At 46.8% G+C, this 20,152-nt stretch overlaps 1 protein-coding gene and 1 long non-coding RNA gene across 3 annotated transcripts in view; one reads left to right on the top strand and one right to left on the bottom strand.

Annotated features, from left to right (window-relative positions):
* The window catches only part of LOC120638671, a 25,194-nt gene extending 13,422 nt beyond the window's left edge, over window positions 1-11,772 (bottom strand). Inside the window, exons 1-2 of one of the 2 annotated variants that reach the window (XR_005660517.1) lie at window positions 11,686-11,772; window positions 8,224-8,389 (exon numbers count right to left, since the gene is read on the bottom strand). This is a non-coding gene — a long non-coding RNA (uncharacterized LOC120638671). Of the gene's footprint in view, window positions 1-8,223; window positions 8,390-11,685 lie in introns of those variants that run through there. The other variant, XR_005660516.1, reaches the window with a different exon arrangement.
* Window positions 11,693-20,152, top strand: part of GOT2 (glutamic-oxaloacetic transaminase 2) — a 26,797-nt gene continuing 18,337 nt past the window's right edge. Inside the window, exon 1 of the mRNA XM_029074936.2 lies at window positions 11,693-11,841. Coding sequence (XP_028930769.1) covers window positions 11,756-11,841 — 86 coding nt within the window. The 5' untranslated portion in view covers window positions 11,693-11,755. The remainder of the gene's footprint in view (window positions 11,842-20,152) is intronic.

The raw sequence follows: 20,152 nt of genomic DNA, 5'->3' as shown, positions 1-20,152 counted from the left end.
CCAGATCCAAGATGGGATTGAAATCAGTGAGGAAAAATGTGGTCATTTTGAGTGAACACGAAGAGAGGTGGCCCATCACTTCTCCAGCATTGTCTTTCATACTAAATGAGGATTCTAAAGCGTGGATATAAGCAGCCGGAATCAGAAAGAAATTCCTTGAAAATGTCACAGGAATGATTGCACTGTGGATTGTGTAAACTCATCTCTAGAATGTAAGCTCGTTGGGGGGTAGGGAATGTGTCTGTTTATTGTGATACTGTACTCTCCCGAGCGCTCTACCCACGGTCAGCACTCGATAAATACAATCAAACGAATGAATGTCATCCCATATATAATAATAATAATAATAATAATGTCGGTAGTTGTTAAGCGCTTACTATATGCAGAGCACTGCTCTAAGCACTGGGGTAGATACAGGGTAATCAGGTCGGCCCACGTGAGGCTCACAGTTAATCCCCATTTTACAGATGAGGTAACTGAGGCACAGTGAAGTGACTTGCCCACAGTCACACAGCTGACAAGTGGCAGAGCCGAGAGTCAAACTCATGACCTCCGACTCCGAAGCCCAGGCTCTTTCCACTGAGCCACGCTGCTTCCCACAAATGTACAATCTATTCCAGAACCAGGCCTGATGTGACAAGTGAGCCCTACAGAGAAGTAAAAATGACCCTAGAAATCCCTTTCCATACCTCCCCAACCTCATCCAGCCTCCTCCTCAGCCCCTTTGGGTATTCCTGCCTCTCCGCGACCCCAAATCCATATCTACTTCCCTCAACTCCCCAGCCGCCTTCCATCTCCCACCCTTCATTTATTTTTCATTATTTGAGCTTGACTCCCAGTCCCAGCCGTTACCCTAGGTGCAGGTGCCACCTCCGGCCTGAGGCCCCTCCCGGGTCCCTTCCTCCTGCCGGCTGTGGTCCCGCCTCCCTGCCCAGCCCAATCCACAGAAATGGAGACAGCACCTGCTGTTGCTGGGATTTCAGTTCAAACAAACAAGCAGTAATAATGATAATAAAAATGACGGCATTTGTTAAGCGCTTACTATGTGCCAGGCACTGTACTAAGTGCTGGAGGCTCTGTTCTAACATAATACTGGAGCTTGTTGGGGGTGGACAGGGAAGACAGGGGATGGGGCTAGGGGGAGAGTTTAAGGTGTGGGAATGGGGCAGAGATGTCCCCAGTACACTTTTTTGTGGGATGCCTTTTTAACTAACTTCTGATTCTAGAACACACGGGGAACTAACTGATTCTTCGATCTCTTTAGACTACAGGCTCATTGTGGGCAGGGCAGGGAAGGGGCGGGGAGGGAACTGATTTTCTGTAGAAATGGACCCTAATGCTGGGACTGGGGCTTACATGGTCATTCACTTCTATTCATTCATTCATTCAATAGTATTTATTGAGCGCTTACTATGTGCAGAGCACTGTACTAAGCGCTTGGGATGAACAAGTCGGCAACAGATAGAGACGGTCCCTGCCGTTTGACGGGCTCACGGTCTCATCGGGGGAGACGGACGGACGAGAACGATGGCGATAAATAGAGTCGAGGGGAAGAACATCTCGTAAAAACCGATGGCGACTAAATAGAATCAAGGTGATGTACAATTCATTAACAAAATAAATAGGGTAATGAGAATACATACAGTCGAGCGGACGAGTACAGTGCTGTGGGGATGGGAAGGGAGAGGTGGAGGAGCAGAGGGAAAAGGGGAAAAAGAGGGTTTAGCTGCGGAGAGGTGAAGGGGGGGTGGCAGAGGGAGTTGAGGGGGAAGAGGAGCTCAGTCTGGGAAGGCCTCTTGGAGGAGGTGAGTTTTAATATATAGGAGGTCCTATATATTGAGCACTTACTTTGCCCAGAGCGCTGTACTAAGCGCTTGGGAGAGTACAATATAACAATAAAACAGACATATTCCCTGCCCACAATGAGTTGGCAGTCTAGAGGGGATGTGGTGGAGAGAGTCAGGAGACAGGGTGGGATATCTCTCTGGGTTGAAATGAGGGAAGAAACAAGTTGTTTCTATGTTCTTGGAAGAACATAGAGACAGGTGGCCCATCACTTCTCCACCATTGTCTTTCACACCAAATGAAGATTCAAAAGCATGGATATCCAAGATATGCAGTAGGAAACAGAAACATACCGTACGTAGGATGCCCATATCCCAGAGTACACTTTTTTGTGGGATGCCTTTTTAAACTGACTTCTGATTCTATAAACACACTGGGAACTGATTCTACAATCCCTTTAGACTGCAAGCTCATTGTGGGCAGGGAATGGGTTTACCAACTCCGTTGTACTCTCCCGACCGCTTAGTACGGTGCTCAGCGCAAAGTAAATGTTCAATAAATACCACTGATTGACTAGGTATTTGTGTCCATTCCACGGAGGAGTTGAATCCGTCCCAGAGTTACCTCCTACAGCAATCCCGAGCAGAACTGATCTCCAAAATGGGCCAGAATGGATCTGGTCTACGCCTGGGTGACAAAAGGGAGAAATCCCCCATGCAGGACCAGGCCCTCCCCTGGACCATTCATTCAATAGTATTTATTGAGCACTTACTATGTGCAGAGCACTGTACTAAGCACTTGGAATGTACAATTCGGCAACGGATAGAGACAATCCCAGCCCACTGACAGGCTCGCAGTCTAATCGGGGGAGACAGACAGACAAAAACACTAGCAATAAATAGAATCAAGGGGATGTACATCTCATTAACAAAATAAAGAGGTTAATAAAGATTTATACAAATGAGCAGATGAGCACAGTGCTAAGGGGAGGGGAAGGGAGAGGGGGAGGAGCAGAGGGAAAGGGGGGAAAGGGGGCTTATTTGAGGGGAGGTGAAGGGGGGGCAGAGAGACAGCAGAGGGAAAAGGGGAAGCTCGGTGTGGGAAGGCCTCTTGGAGGAGGTGAGCTCTCAGTAGGGCTTTGAAGAGGGGAAGAGAGTTAGTTTGGCAGAGGTGAGCAAAGTACTGTACTAAGCTCTTGGAAGAGAATACAGCAATAAACAGACACATTCCCTGCCACTATGAAACTCTTAGCCTTGATTTGCCTCAGAGATGATGGGCCCAGTGCTCTTTTCCCCGTCTCTAGACTGTAAACTCATTGCGGGCAGGGAACATGTCTACCTAATCTCTTATACGGTATATTGTACTGTCCCAAGTGCTCAGTACAGTGCTCTGCAGAGAGTAAGCGCTCGATAAATACGACCGATGTAGCACAGCACCGGCACGGCTTTCCACTTACGCTTCGTTCCCTTGCCTCAGAGGCTGTTCTGGGGTAATCACCAGATTGGCAGTCACACCCCTTTCAGAGCTTAATTTACGCCTGGACTTGCCAGGACCCAGCCTTGGGATTTACGGCAACACTCCGCGCCTTCGGTGGAGAGCCCGGGCGTCGTTTGGGGGTCGTGGGTCGCAGTCCGTGATCAGGATCGATAGGGTCCAAGTCGAGAGCTGTTGGCCAGAAGTCTCACAAGACCCAAAATAGCTTCTGCTCCTCAAACTTCTTTCCCTCTTCCCCGTTGTGAAGTCTCCCAGCTGGGAGTTTCCCTCCATACTGGGAGAGGAGTCCCTGACTCATATCCGAGTGGTACTTGCTGGGTTGGGTTTTCTAACTGTGCTGGTTCTTAGATTTGCTTTGGGGCCTTTTCTTCTGAAGTCTGTTCCCAAAGAGAAGCCATTTTGTTTGCCCACAAAACCAGGGCTTGAATCACAAATTACGAAATATGGCAACAGTGCACTAGGAAGCGCCATTAATTGTGGAGGCGCAATACAGAAATTCACTGCCCCGACAGGGTCATTATCTCAACATAATGCCGGCCTTAATTTCCCCTAATTAACCAAGCTATCCAGGAGCTCTATGCAGGCTCGCATTACCTAAGCATCTCTGTGGCCCCAAGCTAATCTGTCCTAGGTGGAGTTGTTCTTCATTTTTACCATTGAGTAAAAATTATTCTTAAGGTACTTGAGCCACAGTAGCCTCGGGTTGAAAATGACGGACGAGACTCTGTCCGCTCATTTCCACCGTGTTGCTCGGTGCGTGGAGTAGCCAGCGTGGCCCCCTGGGAAAAGCCCAGGCCTGGGAGTCAGAAGGACCTGGGTTCTAATCCCGGCTCTGCCGCTTGCCTGTTGTGTGACCCCGGGCAAGTCATTTCAATTCGCTGTGCCTCAGCGACATCATCTAATGTTGGTATTTGTTAAGCGCTTACTATGTGCCGAGCACTGCTCTAAGCGCTGGGGTAGACACAGGGGAATCAGGATGTCCCACGTGGGGCTCACAGTCTTAATCCCCATTTTACAGACGAGGTAACTGAGGCCCAGAGAAGTGAAGTGACTTGCCCACGGTCACACAGCTGACAAGTGGCAGAGCTGGGATTCAAACTCATGACCTCTGACTCCAAAGCCCGTACTCTTTCCACTGAGCCATGGTAAAGTGGGGATTGAGACTGTAGGCCCCACGTGTCCCACCTGATGACTTTGTATCTATCCTAGCGCTTAGAACAGTGCTTGTCATATAGCAAGGGCTTAACAAATACCATGATAATTATAATAATAAGGGGGGGGCCCGAGTCAACCGGACAACAGGCTGCAGGAGGTGGCCACTGGCTCCTGGGTAGCACTTTGAAGCACTGTTCTTTCATTTCATTCATTCAATAATATTTATTGAGCGCTTACTATGTGCAGAGCACTGTACTGAGCACTCATTTGTAAGTTCCCCTTTACTTTTGTCCTCAAAAGACTGACGAGCGGAAGAGGACCCGTCCCCACTAGACCGTAAGCTCCTTGAGGGCAGGTATCTCGTCTGTCAACTCTATCGTACGTTCCCAAGCCCTTAGTACAGCACTCTACACATCTAGCCCACGTCCTACCTGGAACGCTCTCCCTCCTCAAATCCGCCAAACAATCACACTTCCCCCCATCAAAGCCCTACTGAAGGTTCACCTCCTCCAAGAGGCCTTCCCAAACTAAGCCCCCCTTTTCCTCAGCTCCCCTTCCCCTCCACATCACCCCGACTCGCTCTCTTTGTTCTACCCCCTCTCCCCACCCCACAGCACTTGAGTATTTATGTGCATATCTATAATTCTCTATTTGTATTAATGCCCCTTTACTTCTTTTGATGTTGATATATATACATATATATAATTCTACTTATTTATATTGATGTCTGTTTACTTGTTTTGATGTCTGTCTCCCCCCTTCTGGGCTGTAAGCCCAAGGTGGGCAGGGATTGTCTCTCTTCATTGCTGAACTGCACTTTCCAAGTGCTTAGTACAGTGCTCTGCACACAGTGGGTGCTCAATAAACTTGACCGAATGAGTGAATGAATGAATAAGCAGTCGACCGATACCACTGATTGATTGACCGTCTCATGACACAAGTTCCTAACCACTATTGTCATTCACTATTGTCAACGAAGCACATTTGAAAATACATCTCCGTACTTTCGGCTGCCCCGGAGTGTGCTCCAGGACTCAATTTTCCCATAAAAGAACACCTTGAACATCCTTTCATCGCCATTGTACCAGGCGACAGAAGCCTCCTGTTTGGTTTGCACAATGTTCCTCGTGAACTTTACCTTCTAGACTAGCGCTTATCACTCCGCTGAATTTACATCCTGTCCAAGTGGCCTCGGCCTCGGCCTTTCTTCAGCTAGCTACTTCTCTTGGGTTTAAATTGTCCATTTTTAGAGTTGTGGAGTTGCCACTGTAGACCTTACAATAATAATAATGGCATTGGTTAAGCGCTTACTATGTGCCAAGCACTGTTCTAAGCGCTGGGGGGGATACAAGGTGATCAGTTTGTCCCACGTGGGGCTCACAGTTTTAATCCCCATTTTACAGATGAGGTAACTGAGGCACAGAGAATTTAAGTGACTTGCCCAAAGTCAAACAGCTGACAAGCGGCGGAGCCGGCATTAAAACCCATGACCTCTGACTCCCAAGCCCGTGCTCTTTCCACTGAGCCACGCTGCCTCTTTACTACCTACCAGATCTCCGACTGTCATATAAGAGGTGGAAAGAAAAAAGGATGAAGAAAGGAAAGGGGCAGCAGTCCGGAGCAATCTGGCGGTCTGTAGATGAACTTCCGGGGGAAAAGGTATGAGCTGGAGGTCGGTGGAAGGAGAGAGGAGAATGAGGCACAATGAGCAGGGGGAGCTTGACAGATATGAACAGTGAGAGCTGGGGTGTAGCCGGAGAAGAGAGTAAATAGGAGGAGGAAGAGCTGGTCGTGTGCCTGAAGAGCAAGGGTCAGCAGTTTTTGCTTGATGCACAGAGAACGGGTAACCATTTGAGGTTTTTGAGGAGTGGCGAGACGTCCGCAGAACGGTGAGAGAAATAATCCACGCGGCAGAATAAAGAGCGGCCTGATGAGGGGAAGGATTTGCAACAGGTCAAGATACAGTAGCCGTAATCATGCATAATAAGTGAGTTCTAAGGGGAACAGAAGATGAGAAAAAACATTGCTTCAAGGTCTCTGAAAGGTACTCGGGAGGGAGATCAGCGTGGAAAGAATAAGGAGGAAAAACACCTTTGGAGAATAATAATTAGCCCCGACAACAATTTTTTCTGTCTCCATCCCCGAGAGCAAGTGTTAATTAATTCTCCCCACCCTCATCTTGGGGACTAAGAATAACCTAGGGCTCATCCACTTCCTTTCATCTGAGGAGCTCGGGAAACTCTGGCATTTGATCTTTCTCTGGGCAACCCTGGGACGACGAAGAGCCAGCCCCCATCGCCCAGGGAAAGACGAACCTTAATAACCTGACTGATGTCTAGGGAGGCCCTGGCTCAGACTGGCAAGAAGCCTCCCTCTCCGCAAGCTCTTCCTTTGGATTTCCAAGGATGACTTGGAGTCCCATGTGGGTCCCCAAAGGCTTTGGGCCCACGGACCCAGAGGATGATCCCAGGTCAACCCCAATTAGGTTTGGGCCAGGCTCGACTAAGCTCCCCCTTCTTAATAATATAGTAAAAATAATAAATAATAACAATAATGGTATTTGTATGAGAAGCAGCATGGTATAGTGGATAGAGCAGGGGCCTAGGAATCAGAAGATCATGGGTTCTAATCCTGACTCTGCCACTTGTCTGCTGTGTGACCTTGGGCAAGACACTTCACTTCTCTGTGCCTCCGTTCCCTAAACTGTAAAACGGGGATTAAGACTGTGAGCCTCATGTGGGACACGGATCATGCCCAACCTGATTAGCTTGTAATAATAATAATAATGATGATGATGTTGGCATTTGTTAAGTGCTTACTATGTGCAGAGCACTGTTCTAAGCGCTGGGGTAGATACGGGGTAAACAGGTTGTCCCACGTGAGGCTCACAGTCATCATCCCCATTTGACAGATGAGGGAACTGAGGCACAGAGAAGTTCAGTGACTGGCCCACAGTCACACAGCTGACAGGTGGCCGAGCCGGGATTAGAACCCATGACCTCTGACTCCTAAGCCTGGGCTCTTTCCACTGAGCCACACTGCTTCTCTGTGCAGAATTCCAGGCTTTCTTCACCCTCAATATCTTCACAAATTTGAGCCCCTATAGTTTTGGGGAGGGGGGCGTTGATCCTGAAAAATGAATGTTTGGCGTTTTACAATTAGGGAATAAAATCTCAGAAAACATCAGGAACTGGATCTTTAACCTGGAAATATACCAACTGTATTGGTAGACACAACCCCTGCTCTCAAGGAGCTTTCAGTCAGAATAAATAATTGAATATCTGAATAATTGATCACGAAAATAATACTTACATAGAAATAAAAATACAAGAAAATAGATAAAGCGCCAAAGTGCACAGGGCAGTGGTTGGGTTAGCACAACTTGGAATGCTGGGAATTAATAATAATAATAATAATAACGTTGGTATTTAAGCGCTTACTATGTGCAGAACACTGTTCTAAGCGCTGTGGTAGATACAGGGTAATCAGGTTGTCCCACGTGAAGCTCACAGTTAATCCCCATTTTACAGATGAGGGAACTGAGACACAGAGAAGTTAAGTGAATTGACCACAGTCACACAGCTGACAAGTGGCAGAGCCGGGATTCGAACCCACGACCTCGGACTCCCGGGCACTTTCCACTGAGCCATGCTGCTTCTAATTAATCTACTAATTAATTAATTCTAATTAATCAGAAGGAAGACTTCCTAGAGATGGCTTCTTGGAAGATTTTGTCCCCATGGGCTTCAAACCTATGTTTCCACCCAATAATCTTGAGGCAACCGCTTATTAAAATAACAGACTTTCCACTGGAAACTTTATTTTGCCCATATTTCATTATGTTTTAATTTGCCTTGTTACTTTCAACACACCACCACTCTTCATCTCTCCGCCACTTGTCTGTTGCGTGATCTTGGGCAAGTCACATAGCTTCTCGGTGCCTCTGTTTCCACACCTGTAAAATGGGGATTAAGACTGTGAGCCTCAGGTGGGACGGGGACCGTATTCAACCTGATTACCTAGTATCTACCCCGGTGCTTAATACAGTGCCTGGAATATAATGAACACTTAACAAATACCGTACCATTAGTAGCCACAAAAACGTAGCCCTGTAAACTTTCTTAGCCAACTTCGGATTTAGATTCATTCCATCATTCAATCGTACTTATTGAGCGCTTATTGTGTGCCAAGCACTGTCTGCTGTGTGACCTGAGGCAAATCACTTTTTTCTGTGCCTCAGGTTACCTCATCTGTACAATGGGGATTAAGACTGTGATCATCATGTGGGACAGGGTCTGAGTTCAACCTGATTACCTCGAATGTACCCCTGGGCTTAGAACGGTACTTGGCACATATTAAACACTTATCATAATTATTATCATCTATAAAACGGGGATGAAGGTTTTGAGCCCCATGTGGATCAGGGACTGTAATCCAACACAATTACCTTATAATAATAATAATAGCAATAATAATAATAATTGTGGTATTAAGTGCTTACTGTGTGCCGGGCACTCTACTAAGTGCCGGTGTGGATCCAAGCAAATTGGATTGGACACAGTCCCTGTCCCACGTGGGGCTCACAGACTCAATCCCCATTTTGCAGATGAGGTAACTGAGGCCCCAAAAAGTGAAATGCCTTGTATCTACCCCAGTGCTTAGTACAGTGCCTGGCACATAGTAAGTGCTTAACTAATACCACAGTTATTATTATTATTAAAATTCCATACCATTACTAGCCCCAAAAATATAACCCTGGTAAATTTTCTTGCCGACTTAGAGACAATTATTCCTAATAAAACTCCAAACCATTAATAGCCACAAAAATGTAACCCTGGTAAACTTTCTTATAGACTTAGAGACCATGATGATGATGATTAAAATTCCCTACCATTACTAGCCATGAAAATATAACCCTGGTAAACTTTCTTGCAGACTTAGAGACCCTTATTATTAATAAAAATCCATACCATTACTAGCCACAAAAATATAACCCAGGTAAACTTTCTTGCAGACTTAGAGACTATGATGATGATGAAGAATAAAATTCCCTACCATTACTAGCCACAAAAATATCACCCTGGTAAACTTTCTTGCAGACTTAGAGACCCTTATTATTAATAAAAATCCATACCATTACTAGCCACAAAAATATAACCTAGGTAAACTTTCTTGCAGACTTAGAGACCCTTATTATTAATAAAAATCCATACCATTACTAGCCACAAAAATATAACCCAAGTAAACTTTCTTGCAGACTTAGAGACTATGATGATGATGAAGAATAAAATTCCCTACCATTACTAGCCACAAAAATATCACCCTGGTAAACTTTCTTGCAGACTTAGAGACCATTATTATTCATAAAAGTCCACACCATTACTAGCCCCAAAAACATTAAAGACCATGATGATGATGATGATGATGATGATGATTAAAATTCCCTACCATTACTAACCACAAAAAACATCACCCTGGTAAGCTTTCTTATGGACTTGGAGACCATGATGATGATGATAAATACAAGTCCCTACCATTACTAGCCACAAAAATATAACCCTGGTAAACTTTCTTGCAGACTTAGAGGCCATTATTACTAATAAAATTCCATACCATTACTAGCCACAAAAACATTAAAGACCATGATGATGATGATGGTGATTAAAATTCCTTACCATTACTAGTCCCCAAAACATAACCCTGGTAAACTTTCTTATAGACTCAGAGACCGTGATGATGATGAATAAAATTCCCTACCATTACTAGCCACAAAAATATAACCCTGGTAAACTTTCTTGCAGACTTAGAGCCCATTATTATTAATAAAAGTTCACACCATTACTAGCCACAAAAACATTAAAGACCATGATGATGATGATGGTGATTAAAATCCCCTACCATTACTAACCACAAAAATATACCCCTGGTAAACTTTCTTGCAGACTTAGAGCACATCATTATTAATAAAACTCCACACCATTACTAGCCACAAAAATATTAGGGACCATGATGATGGTGATTACAATTCCCTACCATTACTAGCCACAAAAACATAACCCTGGTAAACTTTCTTATAGACTTAGAGACCATGATGATGGTGATTAAAATTCCCTACCATTACTAGCCACAAAAACATAACCCTGGTAAATTTGCTTGCAGACTTAGAGACCATTATTATTCATAAAAGTCCATACCATTACTAGCCACAAAAACATTAAAGACCATGATGATGATGATGGTGATTAAAATCCCCTACCATTACTAACCACAAAAATATACCCCTGGTAAACTTTCTTGCAGACTTAGACACCATCATTATTAATAAAAGTCCATACCATTACTAGCCACAAAAACATTAAAGACCATGATGATGGTGATTAAAATTTCCTACCATTACTAGCCACAAAAACATACCCCTGCTAAACTTTCTTGCAGACTTAGAGCCCATCATTATTAATAAAAGTCCATACCATTACTAGCCACAAAAACATTTAAGACCATGATGATGATGATGGTGATTAAAATTCCCTACCATTACTAGCCACAAAAACATACCCCTGCTAAACTTTCTTGCAGACTTAGAGCCCATCATTATTAATAAAACTCCATACCATTATTAGCCTCGAAAATATTAAAGACCATGATGATGGTGATTAAAATTCCCTACCACTACTAGCCACAAAAATATACCCCTGCTAAACTTCCTTGCAGATTTAGAGCCCATTATTATTAATAAAATCCACACCATTACTAGCCACAAAAACATTAAAGACCATGATGGTGATGATTAAAATTCCCTACCATTACTAGCCACAAAAACATACGCCTGCTAAACTTTCTTGCAGACTTAGAGCCCATTATTATTAATAAAATCCACACCATTACTACCCACAAAAACCTTAAAGACCATGATGATGATGGTGATTAAAATTCCCTACCATTACTAGCCACAAAAACATACCCCTGCTAAACTTCCTTGCAGCCTTAGAGCCCATCATTATTAATAAAACTCCATACCATTACTAGCCTCAAAAATATTAAAGACCATGATGATGATGATGATTAAAATTCCCTGCCATTACTAGCCACAAAAACATACCCCTGCTAAACTTTCTTGCAGATTTAGAGGCACCCAAGGGGGGGGGGGGGGGGGTTCCGAAGTGTGGCCTCCGGGGCAGCAGAGGGCGCTGCTGCGCGGGCCGGGCGGCCCGGAGCCGCCCCTCTTGCCGCCTGGGAACCGCCCCTCTTTACCTTCAGCGCGGAGCCGCCGCTCGCCGCCTCCACTCGCTCTCCCGGCCGTCCGACCCGTCGTGCGTTCGCCATGGCTCTGCTGCAGTCCAGCCGGCTGCTCTGCGGCGTGGCTGCCTATCACCCCGGCCTGGCCGCCGCCGCCTCGGCCAGAGCCAGGTACGAGTCCGCCCCCGCTTAGGGAGGACCGGGGGAGGGCGTCGCCTCCGCTCCCGCTTTATGCCCAGCGTGCCAAGCCGCAGGCGGAGGAAGTTTGTCCCTCCGCGGCCCCCGTTCTCGGGGCTGCCCGAGGGCGCGCGGGGGAGGGGGGAGGGCGCGCGAGGGAGGAGGGGTGCAAGGGGATTGGCTGAGGCCGGAGGGAAGCCCCCACCGGATTGGCTGATTCGGGGGGCAGCTCCCACCGGATTGGCTGACGCCCGGGGTCGGGGGGGGGGGGGGCCGGGGCGCGAGGGCGGGCGCGCGCTTGCCCTTGGCGCGAGCTGGAGGGCGGCGCGCGCCGCCTGGAGCCTCCGGATAATCGGTCCCCGCGAGGCCTGGGGGGGGGCGGAAAACCGGCGCTCGCCCTCAGTCTTTCAATCCATCGCCTCTGTTAATAATAATAATAATGTTGGTATTTGTTAAGCGCTTACTCTGTGCAGAGCACTGTTCTAAGCGCTGGGGGAGACATAGGGGAATCAGGTGGTCCCACATGGGGCCCACAGTCTTCATCCCCATTTTGCAGATGAGGTCACTGAGGCCCAGAGAAGTGAAGTGACTCGCCCCCGGTCCCCCAGCTGACCAGTGGCCGAGCCGGGATTCGAACTCATGACCTCTGACTCCCAAGCCCGGGCTCTTTCCACTGAGCCAGGCTGCTTCTCTCTGTTGAGCCTCCACTGTGTGCTGAGCACTGTGCTAAGCGCCAGGGAAAGTCCTCATCCAGCAGTAAACAATGCAGGCCCGAGGCCTTGACCCTCCATTCCCGATAACCTTCATCAAACCATAATCATGGTCGTAATGATGATGGCATCCGTGCAGCGCTGACTATGTGCTAAGCGCTGGGGTGGATCCCAGGTCACCAGGGGAGGCAGAGGTCATGGGTTCGAATCCCGGCTCTGCCGCCTGTCAGCTGGGTGACCTTGGGTCATCTCGGGGCCTCAGTGACCTCATCGGGAAAATGGGGGTGAAGCCTGGGAGCCCCACGTGGGACCACCTCTTGACCCTGTATCGACCCCAGCGCTTAGAACAGGGCTCTGCACGTAGGAAGCGCTGAACAAATGCCATAATTATTATTATTATTATTACTCCAGCGCTTAGAAGAGTGCTCTGCACATAGCGCTTCACAAATACCAACATTTTTATTATCAGGTGGTCCCACTTGGGGCTCCCAGGCTTCACCCCCATTTGACAGATGAGGTCACTGAGGCCCAGAGAAGTGCAGTGACTGGCCCAAGGTCACCCAGCTGACAAGTGGCGGAGCCCGGATTTGAACCCATGACCTCTGACTCCCAAGCCCGGGCTCTTTGCACCGAGCCACGCTGCTTCTCTTAAAAAATAACGGTAATTGTAAAGCGCTCACTACGCGCCAGGCGCTCTTCTAAGCCCTGGGGGAGATCCAGGGTCATCAGGTTGTCCCACGTGGGGCTCCCAGGCTTCACCCCCATTTGACAGATGAGGTCACTGAGGCCCAGAGAAGTGCAGTGACTGGCCCAAGGTCACCCAGCTTACAGGTGGCGGAGCCCGGATTTGAACCCACGACCTCTGACTCCCAAGCCCGGGCTCTTTGCACCGAGCCACGCTGCTTCTCTTAAAAAATAACAGTATTTGTAAAGCGCTCACTACGCGCCAGGCGCTGTTCTAAGCCCTGGGGGAGATACAAGGTCATCAGGTTGTCCCACGTGGGGCTCCCAGGCTTCACCCCCATTTGACAGATGAGGAAACGGAGGCACAGAGAAGTCAAGCGGCTTGCCCAAGGTCACACAGCCGCCGATTGGCGGAGGCAGGATTGGAACCCACGTTCTCTGCCTCCCAAGCCCGTGCTCTTTCCACTGAGCCACCTTTTTATGGTATTTAGGAAGCGCTTACTACGTGCTAGGTACTCCCCTGAGCGCTGAGGTAGATACATGCCCGTGCCCCACACTCTTAATCCCATTTTACAGATGAGGTAACTGTGGCACGGGAAGCAGCGTGGCTCAGTGGAAAGAGCCCGGGCTTGGGAGTCGGGGGTCATGGGTTCTGATCCCATCTCTACCACGTGTCAGGGGTGTGACTTTGGGCAAGTCGCTTCACTTCTCTGGGCCTCAGTGACCTCATCCGTAAAATGGGGCTGAAGACTGCGAGCCCCACGTGGGACCACCTACTTACCTTGTGTCTACCCTAGCGCTTAGAACAGTGCTTGGCACGTAGCACTTGGCAAATGCCAGCGTTATGATAGTGACGTGACTTGCCCAAGGCCGCCCAGCTGATAAGTGATGGAGGCAGGATTAGAACCCAGGTCATTCTGACTCCTGGGACTGTGCGCTAACCACTGGACTGTGCTACCTCTGATTGATTCCAGGGCCACAGCTGCCAACCCCATCCTCGCTCTCACTCCTGAGTAACAGTCTGGATTTAAGAAACCCGGTCAAGAAAGAAGAGGTTTCCTGAAGTCATATTAATAATATGTGTCGTTTTTATTAAGCGCTTACTGCGTGCCAGGCACTGTACTAAGCAGTGGGGTGGATACCAGCAAACCGGATTGGACACAGTCGCCGTCCCACATGGGGCTCACAGTCTCAATCCCCATTTCACAGATGAGGGAACTGAGGCCCAGAGAATAATAATAATGTTGGTATTTGTTCAGCGCTTACTATGTGCCGAGCACTGTTCTAAGCGCTGGGGGAGATACAGGGTCATCAGGTTGTCCCACCTGAGGCTCACAGTCTTAATCCCCATTTTACAGATGAGGGTACTGAGGCTCAGAGAAGTTAAGTGACCTGCCCACAGTCACCCAGCTGACAAGTGGCAGTGAAGTGTCTTGCCCAAGGTCACACAGCAGACGAGTGGCAGAGTCAGGATTAGAACCCATGACCTCTGACTCCCAGGCCCGGGCCCTAACCACTGTGCCCTGCTGCTTTGTCATCCCCAGAACGTGCAGCCTCCATCTTGCAATCGTTCATTCATTCAGTTGTATTTGAGCGCTTACTGTGTGCAGAGGACTGTGCTAAGCGCTTGGAAAAGTATAATACAACAGTAGAATGAGAAGCAGCGTGGCTCAGTGGTAAGAGCCCGGCTTGGGAGTCAGAGGTCATGGGTTCGAATCCCGGCTCTGCCACGTGTCAGCTGTGTGACTGTGGGCAGGTCGCTTCACTTCTCTGGGCCTCAGTGACCTCATCTGTAAAATGGGGATTACCTGTGAGCCTCACGTGGGACGACCTGAAGACCCTGTATCTCCCCCAGCGCTTAGAACAGTGCTCTGCACATAGTAAGCGCTTAACAAATACCAACATTATTATTATTATTTCCCTGCTCACCGCGCGTTTACAGTCTAGAGTCAAGCTAGTGATCAATTAGTCTTAATTATAGAATGCTTGGTAGACCCGTTCCCTGGACACGGTGAGTTTACAGTCTAGGGGGGAGACCGACATTAATATGGATAAATGTATTTTATCGGCAGAGCAATCCTTTCCAGCTCTCATGCTGGGAGGCAGGTGTGTAAAGTTGGAACTTCTGGCTTCAAATTCCCTGGCCACAATGAGCTTACAGTGTAGAGGCAGGGACAGACTTTAAAATAAATAAAAGTACGTATTTTATCAGCAAAACAGTCTTTCCGGCCCTCAAACCTGGAGGCAGGTGTAAGGTCAGAGCTTCTGGCTTCTAGTGTGGAGACATGAAGAGGTCCCTCACTAGTATTAGGGGAAGCAGCGTGGCTCAGTGGAAAGAGCCTGGGCTTTGGAGTCAGCGGTCATGGGTTCGAATCCCGGCTCCGCCACTTGTCAGCTGTGTGACTTTGGGCAAGTCACTTCACTTCTCGGTGCCTCAGTTCCCTCATCTGTAAAATGGGGGTGAAGACGGTGAGCCTCACGTGGGACAACCTGATTACCCTGTATCTACCCCAGCGCTTAGAACAGTGCTCAGCACATAGTAAGCGCTTAACAAATACCAACATTATTATTAGTAGTATTAGCTGAGAGTAGTCATTTTTTCATTCAGTCGTATTTATTGAGCGCTTACTGCGTGTGACAGGGTCAGCTAAACAACATCTACTTTGAAGTCCTTGTGCCCTAATTTCTGGAAATACTTTGTTCTGTTTTGATCTCTTCCTCCAGCACCTTTCTTTCTAAAGAACTTCAGATATTTGAGGCTCGTCTCTTTAGAAGTTTGGAGAGTATTGGGATAAAGGAGTATTGTAAGATCTGTTGGAAGGAGAAAACTTTCTTGCATACCAAAGTAATGATGTTTAACTAATCCCCTGTTCTTTAGATGTGGCCAAATGCTCTGAAGCCAGATTTTTGATAATCTGTTCGGTGCTTAGCTAGTATTAGGAAGATTAAAGTACAAAGAGAATAAAAGATGATGCAAGCAGCCAAGAAAACGTAATCTTTAGTATGAAATACTAGATCTTCCTCAGTGTGCATACGGGATCCACAATTTAGGCCTAGAATTTACCTTACACTAGGTAAAGTGAAAAATTAGGAAGTATTAGGGGAGAAAAGCAATTGGTGTATCGTGGATTTGACAAAATGCACTAGTGAGGGCGAGCTTTCTTGGGTCACCTCTGATGAAAGAACCAAACATGTTTTGGAAAGCTTAAAATTGATTCTTGAAAACGATGACCAAGTGAGACACTGAGCCAAAGTCCAAACGAGACGGCGGTATTCGCTTTGTATATTCTGTTTTGGACTAAAGGTGAAAGTTTAGGAGAAAAGGTTGAGCAATAGGAAATTATTAGGCCAGTAAACTTTCATGTGGGTAGCAGAGGGCTGGTGGTAGGAGCATGCAACCTGCCGATGGAACTTGAGTTAAGTTACTTTTTACCAAGAAAATCTGTGCCCCTTGACCAAGTGACCTAACATTGTCAAGAAGTATAGGGGTTATGCGGATCCAACTTTAATAAATCAATGCAGATAACACTAAAGAGAGGATTCCCCATTTCTGACCTCTCGCCCCGATCCATACCTGGCCTCTATCATTTAGAACATGCATGGATTCGATTTGACTGGTCCAGTCAACAAATGAGTGATTTGCAAGCCGACCAGGCCCACACAAGGTGTCCATTGGTCATCTTTGACTCTCTTCAATGGCCAGGATATTATGCTTCATACAGTGGGCCCTTAATAGGTTCTGTTGAGTGACTCTTCTCTTCCTAGTGCCCCAGTTAGATTATTGTGTTCACACCTACCATTATTCACTTCGTATAACGGCTTGGACGGTCAACCACGTTGCGTATTTTACTGGAGGATTCCTACTGTTCATCTTCCCCCACCGGTGCATGACTCTGTAGGCTCTAGGCCTCCACAATTCTCTGCCTTGGTAGTAATCAATATTCTCTATTTCAATATTGTCATCGTTATCAAAAAGTATTAAGCTTCCATTATACATTTGCTAGTGTAAGAGTACTGATCAAAGTTAAGCAGTAGTGGGCTGCCAGTGAAAGAGTTTCTGAAAATTCTAGAGAAGGGTAATGTTTACTTTTGACCACACTTAATTATTTTTTAATATTGTTAGCGAATCATTCAGGCCAAACTGATGGTTATGGTGGTTTCTGAGGAAATGTAAATAATTCTTAAAATTGAGTCTGGCTTTATAGGGAACGTCAGACTGACTGATTTTAATTTCCTCTGAGAAAATAGAGGAAAGCTTTTTTTAAATCTTTTGGACCATTTTGAAAAGCATGCATTTTTGATCCGGTTGTAGGTAAACTATCTTTTCCATTCAATCAGATCTTCATCAGACCCTTTCCACTGCATGTTCCACACAAGCCTCAGCAGAGTAAACAAAAGAAGGCCTACTGCCGATAATGCTCTTAGTGATGATGAAGCAGCAGAATGGAGGGAGGAGCTACAGCTATCTGCTATCCAGATATGGGGTAATGACCCTTTCCCCTTCAGCCACTGCAGAGAAAGATCAGAATCTGAAGAAACAGAAACTCCTGCCTCTTCTCTTTTGCATTCTTATGGGCACGTTCTGTCTACTTAAAAAAAAAAAAATACTTTTTTTTATAAACAGGACAGAAGGCCCCAAACATTGAGACTTTAGGCCCTGAACTCGTGTGAACTGAATACACTGTGATTATCTATATGTCTGGTACCTCTTAATGCAGGTTCCTTTAGAGGGACTCACATAAATGGACAGTGCTTACCAAAAGGGAGACCCGGTTGAGGATCTCACACGTTGCTTCATTTTATCCTCACAATATTTCTGAAATGTAGTTAAGAGGGTCTTGTCCCACTGCACGTTTAGCAAGATTGAGGCCCAGTGGCTCCTCCTTGCCCAGGGTAACCAGGGACAACCAGAGCCCATGTGGTACAGGACTCGAGCATGAGAGCACTTTCCCTCCCCAAGCACCCCAGGGAAACAGGTGTTCATATTAGTTCATGTGGATGACAGAGCATCAGTCCTCTTGATGAATATCTAGAACAAGCTGATGCTGCTGATGGTGGGAGCTTATCCAAAGGTAAAGTTAGAGCTGCAAAAACCAATGTGCCTTTCTGTATTAATATGCAAAAAGAGATCCTTCTTGTACTCATGGGCATTTGGCCTGCAAGGCCTCTGTTTCAAATCTGCCTCTTACTATTCCATGGCTCAAGGAGCTCAACCCCTTGTTGATGGCTGGTCTCTCTATTACAGTGGTTTCCCAGCAAGCCATTGCTATATCTTTAATGTATTCTGCCCTTCAGTTTGCCACAGAGCAGCTGCTTGGACATGCAGCTCTTCATTTCTCCCCAGGTTTCCCCCACCAGTGGAGCCACTGGACATGAGCAGTGCTTCAGAGCTCAAGAAGACTGCATCTCAAGATCTCACCTACTGCCATTTGATGTTGTCCAGTTAATAGCGGAAACCGCTGGATAATCTAGTTGTGCCTCTTTGTAGCACGTCCTGATCTCCTGGCCCTAAATAAGGTTGGACCCAGCAGCCTTCTAGACAGTCGACTGGATGCCCCAGGGCCACCACCCTGCCTTCAGAGTCATTGGCGGAGCAGGGCGCTGCGCAAAATCTGCAAATCGATTCAGAATCATTTCCACGTCGCCTTGTGTCTGTCCCTCAAGAGCACAGTCATCTGCATTTAGCAGTTCCCTACTGCTCTTCCAGTGGTTGAAGAAGTGGCAGGTGGCTAGCCAGGAGGATTCTAGGGTTATAGGCTCCTACCACTATATCTGAAATACTAGAAGGGTTGTGCTACCTGGGAATGTAAGTAACAACTTCCAGCCAATTCTTCAGGTTGCTTCTGGCCCCACACTCTAACGTTATAATGTGTCCACCCTATTTTCTTAAAACATGGGAGCTGACTTTTTGCTAAGCACCACCTTAAGGCTGTGCTGTAGTATTTATTCCCCCACTCCCGATGCCCCAAGAATGAGCACAGCTGTGTGTTCTGATCTCTCATCCCTCTATATCCAAAACAGGCATATGTTGTTGGAAGAGCGTTCCCTTACAACGTTCTAGCAGAACACACACATTATAGCAGAAGTAAGTGAACCGATCTCGACTGAGCCAGAAGGGCCCCATTGTTTCAAGGTAGCATGTGGAAATGTCAGCTGAGTTTGACCTGGGCATCTTCCTGGGTCATTTGCTATTTCAACACTGATTCTGATCTTTACAAATTTACATTTAGATCATTTAAATTTGAGAACTCTAGCATCCAAAGATTTTGATAATGACATGTTTACATTCTCAGCAAATTTTCCAGATAGAAAATTGAGTAAACAATCTGCCAGAACACATTTTTGGGTGGCTGTTGCTCCACAAATGCTTCTTTTTGAGTTTACCCAAGCCTATAAATAATGGAAGCTTTGTGTTCTCACAGCGTAACAATGAGAACAGTGGGAGCAATATGAGTTCTGTTCTAGTCACCATCATTCGTCCGCATGGAAATCCTAAAGTACAAATAAGAAGCCAGGGTGTAGGGTTTTCCCCAGTTCTGAGTAAGGAGGGAAGCTGATTCTCCATCTGCCGTTGAGCTCGTGGAGGAGGTTGGGGTGATCACAGAGCTGTTCTTGAGAAAAACTGCAGGGACGGGAAGGGGACCCTTCCAAATGTGTTTGCTAATTTCTCTTGTACTATTCCAAGCGCTTAGAACAGTGCTCTGTGCAGAGTAAGCGCTCAAAGAAATACTATCGATTGACAGGTATACTCTGTAGTAATGAGTCTCTTAGCCCATCGTTTCCACCCATTTCCTCTTATTGAATGTTAGCAAGATCATTTTGCTTGTGGTGGCGTCTGTCCCTCGAGTCCTCTGAACGCAGCAGCAAATTTTTCCAATTTGGGTAGACGCTTGCCGGTCAACCCCTCTTAG

The sequence above is a fragment of the Ornithorhynchus anatinus genome, chromosome 11 (assembly GCF_004115215.2).
Source record: "Ornithorhynchus anatinus isolate Pmale09 chromosome 11, mOrnAna1.pri.v4, whole genome shotgun sequence".
Taxonomy (NCBI): domain Eukaryota; kingdom Metazoa; phylum Chordata; class Mammalia; order Monotremata; family Ornithorhynchidae; genus Ornithorhynchus; species Ornithorhynchus anatinus.
The sequence above is the reverse complement of the archived record's forward strand: the minus strand, read 5'-3'. Positions and strand labels throughout refer to the sequence as shown.